Below are 19,097 nucleotides of genomic sequence, written 5' to 3'. Positions count from 1 at the left end.
TTATTATTGGTCGTTCATCTCGGTGAAAATAAAACGACAAGGGTAATTATTAGTAGTGTTCCAGCATCACTTTTGCCACGGAGCTAAACACAGTCTGTGATCTTCACAGGTCTACTGTTTTCTGTCATTTTTGATGCAAAAAAGCGGAATTGACATTTATGTGATCGTCTGCTGTCGATGTTTGAATTCAATCAGAAATTGACACGAGAAAAGAAAGATGGCGGAGTAGATCCGAAGAATATTTACAGTAGCGGTGATATAAAAATGTCAGAATGCAAGTTGTTGATAGAAAAAGAAACTTTGATTGACTTGCAGTCTTCAGTTAAATCTAATAAAGTTAAAAGTACAAGGATAGGTATAAGATAAACTCCGAAGATCTGTATACTTATAACGCAAATATACTAACAAAGTTAACCAAACTCTTTCTGTGGCAATATTTGTTCTTTTAACATTTATTTTTTTTTTATACCCCCAGTAATCGACGATGCGGGGGTATATAGTTTTTACCCTATTCGTCTGTTTGTTTATCTATTTGTCCGCAAAAAACATGAGCCTTGTCCGTAACTTTAACTTTGGACAAGTGGGGCAATGACTTTCATATTTCAAAGGTGTATTCCTTGTGACAAGACCTTTCTTTTGGTACCACCAAATCTGACCTTGACCTTGGAGTATGACCCACTTTTACCAAATAATTTTGAATTTAAACCATAGCTATAACTTTTGAATTGTTGGTGCTAAGCCTCTCATTCTTCGCATGTGTACTAGTATTCAATATGACAAGAGCTTTCATTGTGTATAAAATATTTGACCTTCATTTTAGACTTTGGCCCACTTTGTTGGGGCATCAGTGTTTCACAAACGCATCTTCTTTCCGCAAAGTATGCAGGTTGGTTGTTCATAGTTATTTTATGAAAGCCATACGTATAAATCTCAGTTTCAAATCACGAATCGTCTGAAGATTTCCATCATAGAAAGGACTCAGACGTATAGTTTTGAATAAAATGTAAATGAAAACTTAGAATTCAATAGTTGAACAGGCAGCAGATATTCTTTTTTAATCGGCAATGCTAAATCTAAAATACTTTCTGCTGTTTGATATTTCTAATTCTAACGACAAGCACCATAAACGAAGTATTTGTATCTTTCTGTATGCGGATACGTCATCTGAAGAAGAATTCAAAGTGTTGGGTGAATTTTTTTTTCTACAAAAAATACGACTGAACTAAAAAATACAACTGAACTAAACGACAAACGTAAAGACTGAAGATTTTTCCATCCTCGCCTTCCCCTGTTTATGCAGTAAATTCAAAGTATCACCTGCATATAGTTTTTATGGTCCCTGACTGATTCAGTACGCAGTAAGACAAATACAAGTTACGTACAAATAAGTTAATGTGACAGGACTTTCATCAGTCTCATTCAGAGTTAATAAAATCGCAATTTTATTTTACTTGATATTTGCAAATATAACATATCTTCGGATTGTATTTCGACTGATATATTGTGCATTAGGCCATGAAAAGTTAATTCCTTGGTTCTCAGGCCTTTTTTGAAGAAGTATGATGAGGGAGGGAGGCATTTTTTTATTGCTCCCAAAACACAATGAGGCAGCTTTTTACATTGTACAAAACCTCAAAAAATTATGAGGGAGGTAAATTGTTGTTTCTATTTGATTGATTTTGCAATAAAAAGGGTCAATGAGGCACCCTTGGGATAAATGAGGGAGGGCCTGAGAACCAAGAAATTAATTTTTTATGGCCTTAGTTGTTTAAATTTAGCCATCATTTTACGCTAATTTTGACGGATTACTCCGTTTACCTGATCGTACAGACGGTACAAGTGGGTATAACCGGTCGACAAAGGATGCCCTATCCTCCTGGGCATCTGATCCCACCTCTGGTTTTTCCTGGGGTCTGTTTTGTGCCCTGGTCGTGATTTGAATTGTAAGCAGGACTTACGAGATCGATCAGTTTTCGTTATTTTCACCTTTTTCATTTCATTTGTATATGAAGATAAAGAATCTAAGGAAACCATGTTAAGTTTTCACAAAGTTCTAAAACACTGTGATATTTTACCTATATTTAATTGCCTTGGGTCAATGAAGACAAATAAAAACAAAGATTTTATATTCATTTGAGTGAAACTATTTTAAACCGTAAACAATCTGTGGTTAGTCTCAGTAATCCGCTAACAATTTAGATTTTTTTTACGTTTAATTCCGACTCAATTAGAGGAGGAATGAAGCTGCTTTTGCCAAGAAGGGTCGGACGGGCTTACACGATTGAGCGAACTTCAAAATCGTCTTCATATCATATTACAAAAACATAAAGCTATAAACTGAAATCAAAGATAATTTAGTGCTTGTCTTCATAAAAAGTTCTAATTTCTCGGATTTGTTTTCAAGATCCCAACACTTAAGATGGTTACAAAAATGAAGGGTAGCATAGAGGTTATCATGCGGCTGATAAATATGGAGGGATGAATGCTGAAGCACAGAGATGCAACAATTAAAAAGTGAAATTAATATTATCATGCTTTTCAAGGATGACGTCATTTTGTCAAAATTCTTTGTAATGCAAATTTCTCCTTTGTGAAAAAATAAAATTCAACACGTTTTTATAATGTTAATAGAAAATGTTTAAGGGATCACTGTCTAGTTAGCATGGTATGCCAGGGCATCAACAATAGTGGGAAACGTGGGATAATTTGCATAACGGGCAAAGCCCGTTATGCATAAATTATCCCATGTTTCCAACTATTGTTGATGTCCCTGGCATACTGTGCTAACTAGACAGTGATTCCTTATATTTCCATTTCATTGTGAAATAGAATTGTAGATTTAGACTTTAAAAATGCAGACATCGATTTAAATTACACGAGGATTCCCATCCCAGTTTCAATAGTCCTCGCACACTGACGTCAAACACAACGGCAGCCGTACAAGATTTTCATGCATATTTGGACTCCTTAGCGTCAGACTCAGAGACAGATGCGCACGAGATTTGCATGCATATTAGGCCTCCTTGGCTCCTGACCTATTGACCTGCCTAATTTACATTCCGGTAGAATTATCAAGAAATTAACTCCGCTAACTTTCAAAGAGTTATCACAGAGTGAAAAATTAGAAATGGAAATATATCAAAATAAAATTCGTTTTTTCTAAAAAAAAAAAAAAAAAAAAAGAAATTGGTGTAACCTAATGTCTATATCCTATGTTTGGTACATTACTGTTAATTGTGACTTCGAGTGTTGCAAAGGTATAACACTCAATCATCCAGGACTAACTGTTAAATTAATTCTGTTATTTTTCTTTTTAAAGTATTCGGATTCTTTGGGGGGTTTTAAGAGAAAATAGTCGGAATGGTCAATAGGAAGTGACATATGGAATGGTAGGAGTTAAAAAAGACAAGACCAAGATATAAGGATCAGGACCAGGCGAAAAACAGCAATAATTTCCCATTGATAGACAGAAATAAATTCTCTTGAAATTAATTAAAGACCAATTTATCTTCAAAACCAATCATGGACCAATCGATGCCCTAGGTCACGATTACGCTTAATTCTATCGGAGTGTCCATGTAGATTTAAAGTTTGACTTTAACAAAGAGTATCAAGGAGCGATAATACAAAGGCTGTATGTCAATATTTACACATCAGTTGTGTTCAGTTTTATTGGTTAAAAGAAATTTGTTATTGGAATGATTGTGGAGAATTTAATAATATTGTTCCGGTGCGATTTGATCGTATGAACACGCTATAAAGAATCTCAAAGGGACAGCACTCTTTCAAGTCAGTCACCTGCCAGGAATTAAATACATCCCCTTAATGCTGAATAAATGAGTTTGATTAAAAAATACGAGGTCATCGAGGTGTGCATATATTTATTCTAAAAGCACTGAATTGTAATTATTTCTATTTGACGTCCAGTGTGTCATAACAAGGACAGTTGTGCTTACAAACTGAGCAAACCTTCTGAGAGTATTCGCAATATAAGGCCCATACCGGCATATGGTTCCCATTAATATAAAAATACCATTTTCCCGTAAAATTCATTGAAGTACAACAAAATGCAAACTTTATCAAGGTAAACTTACCAAAAAAAAAAAAAGTCCTAACTCTGTGAGTGTTTAGGGAATAAAAAATGCGTAAAACCTTCAAATAAATGAAAAGGTCATTATTCCGTCAAAATCATTGAAACGGAACGAAATGCAAATTTGACTTATCAAGATACACCAATTGCACTTACCAAAAATTATCTCAATATCTGAAGCATTTAGGAAACTACTGGAGAGGGAGAAACTGACAGAAGACGGAGGGACAGCTAGACGGACAGTCGAGGACAAGGTATCAGTATTTATATACAAGTAATATATTTACATAATTGGCACAAAGAATTGCTATCAATATATTACAGGTATTTATTTTCATACACGATAGTACCTTTACCAGATTGCCAGTACCGTCTTCTCTATCGATTCTCCAGACAATACAACAATTATACAAGCATTTTACGCCTATTGAAGCCTAGCAGTTATCAGGTGTAGATTATTCTGTCATTTTCATCACATAGATCAAATAAATGCCCTTAAACTTTAACATCCAAATAATAAAACTTATTTTCTGTTTCGGCACTTAACAAGTATATTGAGGGATTTTCGGCCCCCGATTAATCTTTGCGATAACAGTTGGGAAAATCTATTTTTGACTATAAGAGTTAGAAGACAGATGTTCCAAAACATGCCTAAATAACAAGTGCAACTTGTTGCGTCTGAATTCAACTCTAAAGACACGAGAAATTAAGCTGCTAAATGTACGTGCGTTGGCATAAGTAAAATAATGGTAGCACGTGCATTTTTTCCGATTTACATCATTTTTCATTCAGTTGCAGTTTGATAAAAACCTTGCTGTCTAGGGTTTCCTACTAAATGACAGCATATCATGTGCAATGGTTCATGTTTGATTTGTTATTTTTTCATTTCTTTCGTTGACGCGAACACCATCTTATCTAGAAATTTGGAGATTCTCTTTATTTGTTCTGTGATTTTTTCCCGGGATAACTTTTTAAATACAATTAAAAGCTCTAATATCTCCCCGGATAATTCGACAAAGTATGCCACTCGAACAATGTAGACCTGCCTGGTGAAAGAAAGGCCATTTCATGGACAGCAGAAATAACAAACTATTCGTACCCTGAAGGTTAAAATTCAATTCTTTACGAGTCATTATGTATATTGAAGCTTAACTTGTAAACAAATGAAAAAGGGATAAAAGGCTGGCTTGGAGGACTGTCCACTGAAGTGAAAGAAAGGATTTGGAGGCGCTTTGAACAGTCTATAAATGATTAAACTGTTTCCGGACATTCAGAAAAAGGTGTACAAGAAACTCTAGAAATTGAGATTCCTTAAAATAATTCTTTTAAGCTTGTAAAAATAATATAAGCACATGTAAAGCTGAAATCGGAATCTTTGGGTGCCGTGAATGATTGCCAAGGCGATGCGCTAAGAAATGCCTGACATCTCTTTGATATTATTTTGTGTACATCCTTTGCTTTGGTGAATATTTTTACTTTGATTCTATTCCAGAATTGTCTATGAATGTTTATAATTCAATCACCCAATAGTGTTTAAAAAAGCAGCTTTCTTTTTTAGTAAAGCGCAAATGAATTCTAAGTAACACATTTTTAGATATTAGGTATCGCAACACATTTTGTTTTTTCTCTTTAATTGCTGTGCACCTTAGCCTAAGAAGTAGGGTATTTCCTGTTGTTGAATTTACAAGCAGAGGTTACTATAACATTTTGCATAACCTCAGGTTATAAATTTTGCATTTACCTCTATGCACCTAGTAAATTCAAAATTTACAACACGATAACAGTTCCCACTCTCTGGAAATACTAGTACTGTAATGTTTGATCACACAGTAATGTTCAATGCATTAGAACTAACAACATAGACAGAAAAGATGATTTTGTTAATACTTCATTTATTAACGAAGTACTATATAGATAAATGTTATGTAATAAAACCACAAAAATATAACAAAACAAATGCACACCACAGGAAATAGAATAGCATATAAAAGATATAATAATAAATATAGTTAGTACCCGTGGTCAAAATTCTGTTTTATGACGTCACCTGTGTTTAGCGAGAGACGGCATATCCAATACACGTCAAAGTTTTCTAAGCCGTCTGCTTAGTCTGTAAAAACACAGAAACTGATCAATTACTCACATGTTCTTTTTATGTCACTCAAAGCAAGCGAGTTTTTCGAAGTTTGGTATTTTGAATTCTGCAAAAGCATTTTTTACTCCTTTTATTGTTTGTAAATTTCAGTGAAAAGGCTCTATACTGAGAATTCAATACGGTTATCCTCCGAATTCTGGAAAAGAAACACACATTCTCAAGAATGTCCATCTGCTGCTGTGTAAATATACAGCAGTAGTAGAAATGTTTAATGTTTTCTGTGAGTCTGGTATCGCAATGTCTCAGGTGACCTCCCCTGTCCTCTTACTTGGCCCTGTCTCCATTAGAATCTGCTGAAGGAACGGTAAGTTTATTTCAAAAACATCACAATACAAGGAGATTTTGTGGAATTCCCTGTCCATTTCCCTCAGTTGCAGAAATGCTTTTCGACTTTATGTGTGCACGTTTTACAGTCTACACGACAACACCAGACAAATTTACAGTCACAATCCTCCCGAATGTCCTCGACAGTTGTATAGTAACCACGCCCACAACACATTAAGTTACACCCATCCAATCCGTAACCGTCTTTTATGCATTGCCTCCCTTTGGTTCCTAGTGACCCAGATTTAGGATGAAAATCACAGAAATCGGGAGATTCCTCTAAATACACAAGGTCTTTTTTCGTTGGTTTTTTCATATTTTTACTAATTCTTTTTAATTTATTTTTTGCTTTGTTATATTTCACCAAGCTCGCACCGTCAAATTTTTCCTTCAAAAATGCTCCAATAGATCGGAATTCCTTCATTTTTTGCCAACAGATTCTAATTGAACATGATCCAGATACTCCGTGACATTTACAAACGAGGTCCATCTTCATCTTTACTGCCTGGAAAACAAAATAAGATCGGACTGAAGGGATAAAATATAGACAGAAGTAGTATAATGTACATATTCGAAGTCCAGGCATAAAGGTAGTGATCCTTTATGCTATTTCATTTTATGCCTGGACTCCTTTTTATGTAAGAATCTTAACGTTAATTGCATATGGGGTATAGTAAGTTTTTTTTCTTTTATTTGTCCAAACTCATCTATTAAAAAAATGACATATATTGTATTAATAACCCAGGAAGCTTCCCCATAAATTTCAATTCTTCTGGTCCAGGGGATCTCGAAAAGATTTATAAATATTGTTCCTGTATGTTTCAATGTGGAATAACGATTCCCAATTATGGCCCAACCCTACCCAGAAATGATTTGAACAATTTAGAACCTACACTAGTACCTCAGGAATATTTTTTTCTTCATGTTTCGTTGTTTTCAATGATTCCCTATTGTGGCCCAACCTTATACATCCGGGGTCATGATTTGAGCAATTTAGAATCTACGCTACCCCAAGATGCTTTCACATAAGTTTCAGCTTTTCTGGACATGAAATGGCTCTTAAGGAAGGTTTTTACATACTTTTACTATATATTTCAATTTCAAACTTGGATTCCCTGTTGTGGATCCACCTTTAATAACAGACTGATTTAATATCAGTACATTATACGACTTCTACAGGTTTTGGTACTTTTATTGCTAATACCGGTAAATGATTAAATATTATTACATGTACAATGTACGACTTCTACAGGTTTTGGTACTATTATTGTTAAAACCGGTAAATGATTAAATATTACTACATGTACATTGTACGACTTCTACAGGTTTTGGTACTATTATTGCTAAAACCGGTAAATGATTAAATATTATTACATGTACATTGTACGACTTCTACAGGTTTTGGTACTATTATTGCTAAAACCGGTAAATGATTAAATATTATTACATGTACATTTTACGACTTCTACAGGTTTTGGTACTATTATTGCTAAAACCGGTAAATGATTAAATATTATTACATGTACATTGTACGACTTCTACATGTTTTGGTACTATTATTGCTAAAACCGGTAAATGATTAAATATTATTACATGTACATTTTACGACTTCTACAGGTTTTGGTACTATTATTGCTAAAACCGGTAAATGATTAAATATTATTACATGTACATTTTACGACTTCTACAGGTTTTGGTACTATTATTGCTAAAACCGGTAAATGATTAAATATTATTACATGTACATTGTACGACCTCTACAGGTTTTGGTACGATTATTGCTAAAACCGGTAAATGATTAAATATTATTACATGTACATTGTACGACCTCTACAGGTTTTGGTACGATTATTGCTAAAACCGGTAAATGATTAAATATTATTACATGTACATTGTACGACCTCTACAGGTTTTGGTACTATTATTGCTAATACCGGGATGGGGCATAAACTCGGCTTTTTAGAACATAATGGTAATATAATATCAGCTTTATTACTACTACTATTTTTTTCTTACTTCTGACAATTCCTGGTTTTAGTAATAATATAACCGATAACTGGGTAAGTGTTACTCCTGTTGGTAACTAGTTTTGGTACTAGTTCCGCCAAAATTTGGTTTTGGGGTGCCTTAGTGCTACATGTATTTGTTAAAATGATGTTTTGTACAATAACTGCTTACAATCGGTAGAACGTTACTGGTTTTGGTACTTCTGTAAATAACTTTTCACTTTAACAGCCAAGACTTGGTATTGGTTTTATATTATAACTAAAACAAATGCTGGTAGTACTATCTAATGAATTTTGTGCTATCATTATACCTACATGTATTAATGGCTTTTTTGTTGATAATTTTATTTTCTGCTAAGAACTATTGAAATAGCATTAATACAGAGACCTAAATAAAATGTATTTGTCTTGGTTATATTATTGCTAAATCTTTTGACTTTTGAACCTCTACTTCTAGCTACTGGATTTGGTTTTATAACTGTTATTTATAAATGGTTTTGATATTATGGTTGCTAATTTTTTGCACGATACAGAGCCGTAAACATCATGCATGTGGCCTTGCTTTGGTATTAGTAATAATTAAAAATATTTAATATTTCGGGAACATAATTTTTTGAGGAGATGAATACACATTGTCTCGGACTGGAATACAGTACCAAAGTATCTGGAAGACGAACGATTCAATACCTTCCTTCCTGCTTCATTATTCCACAAGTTCATTAAGGAAGTTGACGTTTTGGAGGATTCCTTTGTGTCCACGAATTTCCGGGAAAACTTGGCGCCATATTTAGTGTTTTCGGAGCATCCACCCCATTCAAATTGTCCTTGTGTATCTTTCCGTCTGACTTTCATGTCACAACCACAGTTGTCTAGCTCTCCTTTCGCACAGGATCGTGTGATACTGTACATTATTCCCGCTGAGGAGATAGCGTAAATATAGGCTTTTTCTCGAATTTCTGAAAAAAATTAAAATAATTTGGTTCTTCAACTCATCCATGGGACATGTAAAAACAATATTTGTGTAAAGGACTTTGTGTGAAAAGGACTTCTCCTTTATTTTTCTAAATCAAATTATCTGTCAATCAAGGCGGTCGTCTGATAGAGCCAGTCGTCTCCGGGGAGAGGCCGCGTGAATACTTGTGTACAATATGGGTAATTCATCCCCGGATGACCAGATGACGAACTTCTGAATAATTTCCGGCTATTTATTGAAAAATGTGTTCCCAGCCTATCACTTACGGGGTTCGACTATATTGCAACTGGTATCATGTTATAGTTTCTTGCATGTAAACATATTAAACTATTAATTAATTTAAAAACGATTCAAGCATGGATAAAACCAGTTTCTTTGATAAACCGCTACCTGAAATTAAGGACTTACTCTTTTTAAGAATTCCCCCAAAAACGTCTGTAGAGTTATATGTTGAACAGTTCCACCGGCGATTTCCAAACTGATGTTTACATTCACTGATTCCTAATGAAGCTCCCTCACTAATAACCCTCGGAAGACGGCGTTCCTGTCCACACAACTTCCGCTGTTCTTCCGACAGGAAGTTCATATTAGCACAATCCGTCACTTCCGTATCTGACGTCAGCAGTTCTCTCATGGTTGGTCGAACCGATCCAATAATACCTAGGTACCTGTCAATTACATTTATAATAGTCAGTTATATCTCGACTCGTTACATTTTACTTCTGTTGACTAAATCAACACAATTACAGTACAAAATAACTTCTTAGGTTTGTTACTGTCAACAGAAATATGTTGTTGGGCTGTTCGGGTCTTCCATGAGCTTGAACAGCCCGACATGATTCTGTGAAAAGTTGGAAACAGACCTTATATATATTTTGTTTTGACCAATAACAATTAACACTGAAACGCCGGGAATTAATTATAATTAAAGAAATTTTCCCTTTTTGCAATTTTCCTCCACTTTTCAGCTTGTGTAGGTTCTGAGAAAGACACTGAATATTTTTCTGTAAATGTGAAAGACATAACTTTGTTTATTCCTATGTGGCCGTCCAAATTTTTACTACTTGCCGTCCAAGAAATATTGACGACAAGTACATGAATCTGTAATTCAGTGAAAAACCGTCAAAACCGTCCTAAGTACTAGTAAAACAGTGCACCCATATGTAACATGTTCAGAAAGTCGTTGTGCTCAAAATGGTGAATAGTTTTTTATATTTAGCAAAGAAAATTTTTAAAAACATCATCACTATTTATGCTAAATAAGGAAAATTTGAGAACAGACCCTTTGCTGTATGCTATCGATATTGACGGATACTTGTCTCTTTTACAGCTGAAGATAATACTTTGATTTAACTGAGGATACGTAACGTTGATTGCACTTTGGGGGGAAAGCATTTAAACAGTATCAAAGTAAGAGCGAACCAATGCCTTCTAAAATGACAAGATTTCTATTGAACTGTGAAATCATTTTAAAAAGGACAAAGTTTTTTTTCTTTCATGAAAATGGGCGAGGGTGACCTGAGGAGACACGAACGTTTGAGTTCGCATGAAACTGAATATTTTTTGGATAAAAAAGAGAGCAAAAAAGAAGTATCCTTGTGCAGTTTTTAAATATCTCAAAGAATAACTGACTGTTGAGAATAATTGACTGATTAAGTGTTTGGGGTTGAAGTGGCAGGAATTGGCTTCTTAACAAACAACTGTGTGTGGCCTCATCACATCCAATAATTGTGATAAAGTGTTCATATAGCGATTCGTAAGACAGGAAGGACCAAAGTTAAGTCCCGCTGGCACAAAGGACATCCCGGGTCTCTGAAGGATCGACGAATTTTCCTCAATTTCTATGAGCCTGCCTGGCTTCTATAAACATTCCAAATATAAATTATATAACCTTCCGATATTAAAATTTTGGCTGGAACATAAATCAGAATTTGGGAGGTTTATTAGCTGATGAAGGTAATTCTTTATCTATGGAGGAAATCATTCGTTTAATGTTGATATTGATATCAAGTAGGGCCGTAAAGATTAGACCGTGTAATCACATTCCGTGATTTCTAATCGAACACGCTCGTAAACATTGCTCGATGGTGGATGTCAGTCCAGAGGGGGAAATAAAAACAAGAAGATATTTATCCCAAATCATCGTAGGAACCGTTCTCCTCGTCATTGCTTCATAACTTCAACTGCATAGAGAACGGTAAATCAATTTATTTCAACAGAAAATTATGATACGATCTCGTAAATACAGCTTAAAAGACCCGGACTCATTGCAGCCGTAAAAACCCTATTGAAGCGCTCGTAAAACTGGCTCATAAAATATGTTCTAATTGAAACTCGCCCAATACGACTCCCCACGTTTATTACAGATGTGATCTATGTGTGTACCCCCTTTATAAGAGCTTGTGAGTTTTTTTTAAAGTAGACTGATAAAATCTTACAAATTTATGCATGAATCTAATACTTTGTTACTTGACTTTACATCTGAGTATCATGTATTTAGATGATTGAGATAGAGCACATTTTATCTGACTATAAAGTCTTCGAGGCGATCTGCTCTTTGATCATACATACTCTATTTAATCCCCTGATTTCAATTCATACCTAAAAATTTTGCACGATTGAAAAATTACATATAAAACGGAACTTAAAAATTCTTTTACGAGAGAAAAATATATTGTACCGTTCTTATTTTAATGTCATAAAATATGTTGAGTTATTTTAAAAAAGGGAGAAGTAATGATGGTTAATTTCTTTCCTCTTCAATCATATTACCATTAAAGTCGATACCAAGCAAGTAGATATTTTAAGATAACGCTGTCTCCTAATCAGAACAGATGCTATCGGAATTCTGCAATCCCATCGAAGCGATTCTTTTATTGCTTCATGCAAATAACAAGAATAAAATTCAAACATTAAAATATTCCTTTCAAAATCAATGAAAGAAAATCATACTCAGAAACTCATAGCTATTTGTATGAAATGATGTAATTTTTCATAGTTAAATTATCTTTTTTTCCCCTTTTTTAAAATGAAAAACAATCAAGTCAACTTTAAAATAAAATGTAATGATTGTTTGCCTTCTCCCGGCTTAGGGTGAAAAATTTTGGTCGGTGGGTGGGAGAGAAAATTTTCAAATTGATGCAGAATTTTCAAAATCTATTTACCGGAATGCATAAGAAAAATGTTCTCCGAACGTCCATTTTTAGCAAGTTGGTCGGGAGAAGGCAACCAAACAATTTTTTAAAGATGGCCTCGGCAACTATATTTTCGTTTTGAAGTGGAGTAAATAAATCAATTCAAAATTATCAGAGTGATTAATAACTATATTAGAAAAGAACATCTTATTTTGATGACATGTTTTTGAGAGCACTAGGCATCTTACACTACTAGCACAATCTCATAATATGAAAACAGAGCTGACTTGTAAGCTGTCTTCGACTAATTTAAAAAAAAAGTCCTTAGAATAAACGTGTAATTTGATACTTTGAAAAAAATTATTTTAATGAGATTTAAAAGCATTCCGATTGATTTTTCTTTGTGTAAAATAAATCTTTACATAATGGCGTCGTCTCGTATTGTCTCGTTAACGAGATCACATACTTCTCATGAAGTCGATGACACCTATCTCTGTGTTGGTAAATATTGACACGTTGAACCCGATACTAAATTTCTCTGTCATGTCACTGTTTAATGACTTAAAACTTCGTCTTGAAATGAAAAGATTGAGTGTTCAGTAAATAAGACGAAACACTTTCCTTAAAATAGGAATTGCCACACATAACTTCAACATGCCATTTAAGAAAAGGCAAAACATAGATATTGCACGTAGAATATGTGTAAAAATAGAATTTCATTTTAATTTTTAAAGCAAGTACATGTATTTCACCTTTCATTGCTAAGAAATTGAAATTAAAGTATTTTAGTGACAGGTGCTTTTTAGAAAATCGGTGGGTGTGCATCCGCGATGCCATGCGTACTAAAAAACGAGAAGTGTGAAAACAATGTGAATTATGACTAGAATTCAGAACAGGAAGAACGACCGAGAAGAGAAAAATGTTCCAGTTTTATCAATGCACATCTGGATAAATCATATCGGCTTAATTTTCTATTAAATAATGAATGATTTGCTGGTATTGTCCATGAATCTTTTGAGAAATTCTTGGCAGGCATCATTTCTGAAGTGTTCTGTTATGTTTGGTGTCTATGAAATCTGAGAAAACAGAGGTTTAAAAAAACCGTTTGCAATGTGCATGTGAACAAGTTTGTCTGCGATTATGGTATCACCAAACCACAAAAACACAGATCATAATGTTTTATATCTAAATCAAATCCATGTTGTAGACAAAACGAATCTTGAATGTTTGGTTTTCAAGTGCTGTCCAACAAAAAACAAAGAGCTCGTGCGGAAAAAGAAAGTGAGCGAATTACTTAGCCAATCTTTAACCGACCTGCCTTCAAAGGGGTCTTATCAGAACTATCTCGGCTGTTCCTCAATGTTATCGGTCGCCGTTTGAATCAGGGATTCTAGCTATCAACCCTCCTTCTAAACCCCCTCAGACCCTTGTCCTGGTGAACAATTCTGACTTTTCTGAAGCTCATATTGATATACTCAGATTAAACTATTTGTTTACATTGTCGGTAGCAATAATCCACTTACATACTGTAAGTGCAAAAAAAGAGTCTTGAAATTGTAAAATTGTTGAATGGTAGGGTGGTGTTGAGAAGAAGTTGATAGATAACGCATGGTGATCAATCTCATAACTTAGTGAACAATTCAGGGCAAAAATAAGGCTTCTCGGAAACATGAGGTAGAGTCAGGTGCCTGGGAGAAGTAAGCATTCCCATTTGACAGGAGTCCTCTAACTTCTCTGTATTGACCGAGTTAATGTGCAGCGTAACCAGAGATTGTGCTGAAATGGTGAGTCTAGCAATGAAAACTTCTTCAGTGAGATCGGAAAAATTGAGCTCGTAGGGTAGGAACGAAGTGTTATTGATGTGGAATTAAATGATATCCTAAACCTGCAAATCAATTAAAATCTGTTCCCTCGTCACAACATCAGGTGTGATGTTATACCAGATTGTAATATAGATCTATCATGATAGATATCTGATAGTTCAGCCGTCGGCACAGCTCCTCAAGAGGTGGCCGGTTTCAATTTGTCTCCGGCACAGAGAACATTTTAACACAAAAAGAGACCAGCCATTCAATACAGAACACCAGTCTTTGAAATTTAATCCCACAATTTTTTTTTTCATTAAAGAAATCTCTGTTTGCGATTTTCAGATTTCTGCTTCATTAAGAAGAAATGATGATAATCAATAAAGACATTCAAATGTGGCCCATTAAAAAAAACATCGGTACAGATAGTTAAATCGTCTCCTTGAAACTCGATATCCCAAATGTTCAATTACTCTGTGTACTAATTAGGTTACTATTATTCTTTGTGTTAATTTCACATCAATGACATATGATGTGGAAATTGAGTTGAATAAAACAGGATTCATTCACATTTTGGATAGGTTCAGAGCCCACAAATCACAAGATTTGACAATGACAATTGGTCGATCATGATAACACCTAGCACAGACCTAAATAACCAGTAACAGATACAAGTATTACTTATTAGGACTCGGGGCCTTACTATTTTACACTACTTAATTCACTGGAATATTTTTTTTGAACATCACAAAAAATAATTGATATATAAAATATACCTAACAGCTTTATGTACTCTGTTATTAACAGTGTTTCATGTGATGTTGTTTAATAAGTTAATTTAAATCGATGAGCAATAAAATTTATATTTAAAGTCGTTCTTCTTAATTTCGTGTCAAATTCATATGAAGTCGTCAGTTTTGTTTTAGAGAAGTTCCCATAAGTGATCGTGTTTTATTTTTAACTTATTTCTGATTTGTCATATTAAAACCTAAGTAAGTGTATTGGTTAAAACATTATCTAAAAGCAATATCTTCAAAAGTGGTATCAAAAATATTAACGATATCTGTGTATATCCCTTTTTGTTATTAGGATAACATGTTTAACTTAAAATTTTATAAAAGTTATCATTTTAGTTTTACTTGAAAATTATTATCATTCCGTCTAAAACGAGAAGAGATTAAGTAAAGTTGAAATTACTTGCATCAGATATATTCTCAACTGTATACAGAATAAAAAAGTTCAAACGAAATCCTATTGTAACTTGCAGATGAAATCTTTGTACATTTGTAGTTTGATCTGCTATTTAAATCTGATTAATATAAATAAAAACATTTTAATTTAGCATTTTTGTAACATTTGAAATACACCTTAAAATCTTTATATGTTTTCCTGACAGTGTTAAATGTTAAAAGATCCGTTCATTTTTTGCTGTTGCTCAAATTTACATTCATTTAGTTTTCATAATTTAAAGAGAAGGTTTTCTGTTCGCTTTTGCACAAAGATAGCAAAATAATAGCTCGTTTGTGTGACTTGTGTAAAAAATAGACAGAATCTAAATTGACATATTTTCCCCCAAATTTAGAAAATTATTATCATCTGTTACACTGCATTAAATATTGCAACTTATTGTGAAAACAGCGATTTGTAAATTATTTTGCCAAACATAACTTGTAGAAAAATGGGCTTACATTTTTTTTTAATTCTGGCAAATTCTATTTGTACATTTTTAAGAGCACAGGAAAGAAAATTCCAAACTGGTTTTTCAAATTTCGAAACAAGAAAAATACTTTATGAAATTGTCGATGTTGAGCTTAATTTGAGCTTTTTTCCCCCCCATTTTACTACTAATGATCATGATTAATTTTTAGGCGATTTATATTATTTGGGATAAAGGGAATAATGGTTTACAAACCAAACATTTAGCAGAATGCATTTTATATTTATTCAATTTTTTTAGTTCTAGAGTCAGAATTCAGAGAAGTGGAGTCTTTTTTTCCTACTTAAAAGTTCAGCTTTAAACAGCATTCGAAACAGCGCAACCGAGGAACTGCGATTAAACTTGTCTTTTGATAAAATAAATAAAACTTACAAGAGAACACGGCTGATTTGATAAATATTGCTGAACTTGTATCGGCTTTTGTGAGAGATTAATCCACTGAATTCAAGACTGTTTACCTAACGATTAGCGGGGTTCGGTGTCACTTTCCCCTGCTCTGTGGAGAAGAAGAGAAGAGTGTCAGCAACATATCCACTGATTTCTTCTTAATCCCCCCTAATCCTTTCACATTAATCCAATCACTAGACAGCATTTCAAGACATATTCAATTTATTAACAATAAATATTTTGATTTTCAAAAAAATAATAGTTCTAAAATATAATGACTAAGACATGGTTAAATGAATCATATAAGTTTATTGAACAAAAATAAGAAAAATAAAAAAAATGTCCATTACTCACTCTCTGGATTAAAAATGCAAATATTTTAAATTTTCGAATTCAAAGAATTTCAAAATCCCTAAGATATCTATCTAGTACTGTACTTTTCACTTGTCCCGAATTCTTGTAAATTGTTTAAAACAAGCAAACACACGAATTATAAAATTGTTTGCCAGCCTATGAATTTTCTTTAAGAATTTTTTTGAAATATGAGGACGCTTATTTAGAAGGGGGAAACTGTAATCCATCTGTTGAATGGGCGAACCGCAGCAGATTTTACTACAAAGAAGTCTAGATAGGCTGAAAACAGATTCACTTAATTGCATTCCATTATAAAGTGCAATAGATTTTTAATTTGGTTAATTAGCATGTAGGAATTCTCGCTTGATGTCTGGAGAGAGTAGATTACAAATGAGATGAACATCGCAAAAATACGAAACAGGCGTGCTAACGTCTCGAATTAGGACATGTTTTATGGAGTGTATTTTTTTCTTTCTCGAATTTTAAGTGCATATCACTTTTAGAAATATATTTGTATAATTTCTTATGGTTTATACAATTGTTTCAACTCTGAAGATTCACGAATGGTTGGTTATTAGATTGATAAATATTTACTAGCACATCAAATGCGAGTCACTTTGACGGGTGGACACTGAGATTTTTGTGTACTGATTTAGTGATTAGCTTGGGTCAGTATGGTCTGAATTCAGATACGATACATGCTTCTTTGTAAGTTATTCCGTGTTTACTTTTAATTCCCCCAAGTATTCATTTTCTGACGACTTACAATAAACATGATAAGCTCTTCAATATTTCAATTTGATCAAGTATATGTTAGTGGGCCAATGAAAAGGGTTGGTAACAATCATTTTACAGCCATAAAATAACTATCGCCTAGATTTCAAATTTTAAATTGTTGATTTTATAATATTTATTTCTTAATTTGTATTAAATTTGGTACACTTATGAAAAAATAATCTTTGCAGTTACTTCGGAAAACTAAATTGACTGCATGGTAATTAATTTTCAAAGATAATTATTTATTTTTAATTATTAATGATTATGAAATAAATATTAGTTTTGTTACAGATTTGATAGAATATAACATCAGATTTTTTTACTTACCACCATGAGGCCTGAACAAGGTAAAATCCAGAGAAGAGGTAGATCAATATACAGGACACTTCGGGATTCTTCATCTCCTTATGCTGAACGTCAAAGCGCAAACAAAAGTCCAAGATTTCCAGATGATTACAGACCTAACACTTTTTATCTATTATCACACATTGCAACAAAACACACTCTTGTCTATAGGCGTTGAAACTAAAATAATTAAAAGTCAGTCCAGCTAGCCAATGGTTCAAAATACAAAGTCTTGTCGGTGATATTATTTATTGCGCCTAAGACATTATTTCCGATTTTCTTTTCACATTTTACCTCAAAAGTAAAATTTCCTACGCCATAAATTAAAAAGACATGGAATCAAATTATCTATGGAGGTGTCTTTTTGATTGCGACCACGTTGCCGGGAGATCAAAGTGGCCGCCCGATAATTAGCGTGTACGTGTAAAATTTGTATATCCTTAGGTAGAATATAAAAAAAATTCCAAACTTTTCACATGTTTTTTAAAGTCCGGGTGACGATAAATCTAGCAAATAGTAGAATTCGTCAGACACTCTGCCGCGCTGGGAATATGAATGAAATCAATTTGACGAGCGTGGGTTTTGATTGGTCGGTTTCCTTTTGATAAATAAATGATCATGAACCGTCACAGATCCTTGGAAATATCGACGGAATATTAAGTAATGCTGATTATTTCACGTCGACATGCCCGCCCATGAGAATGCCAGTTACTGAACACGAAGGAAACCCTTATGACAGTTTACTCCTTGGAAAATTAAATTCATTTTGAATTTAATTTCAGGATCAAAATAAAAACATCACTATGTTATCACTGTGCTTGTTCAAGCTGTAGATAATTTTAAAATTACTTTGATAACAAAGGATTTTTTATTCGTGGCGAAATACAGAAGCGCCAGTTGTTTTTATAACGATAAAATTCACCGAGTTAGTCTGGATTTTTCTCATGAAAAAATTAAACGTGTGTTTTGTTAAAAATGCCACGATCTCTTAATCTTAATTGGTTAATTGATATATCTACTTTTCCTCCAT

General features: G+C 33.6%; 1 protein-coding gene across 1 annotated transcript; it reads right to left on the bottom strand.

Annotated features, from left to right (window-relative positions):
* Nucleotides 1-6,016: 6,016 nt before the first annotated feature.
* LOC134233686 (protein Wnt-4-like) lies at nucleotides 6,017-18,761 on the bottom strand. Its single transcript, XM_062715669.1, has 4 exons — nucleotides 18,050-18,761; nucleotides 9,957-10,216; nucleotides 9,263-9,531; nucleotides 6,017-7,074 (listed from the first exon to the last, which is right to left on the bottom strand). The coding sequence occupies exons 1-4, from the start codon at nucleotides 18,121-18,123 to the stop codon at nucleotides 6,613-6,615; spliced, it is 1,065 nt and encodes a 354-aa protein (XP_062571653.1). The 5' UTR covers nucleotides 18,124-18,761; the 3' UTR covers nucleotides 6,017-6,612.
* Nucleotides 18,762-19,097: the final 336 nt, after the last annotated feature.

Source organism: Saccostrea cucullata, unplaced genomic scaffold (assembly GCF_032062105.1).
Source record: "Saccostrea cucullata isolate Sc308-1 unplaced genomic scaffold, CSIRO_AGI_Scuc_v1 ctg3921, whole genome shotgun sequence".
NCBI classification, from domain to species: domain Eukaryota; kingdom Metazoa; phylum Mollusca; class Bivalvia; order Ostreida; family Ostreidae; genus Saccostrea; species Saccostrea cuccullata.
This window is presented reverse-complemented; position numbering and strand designations above follow the sequence as displayed.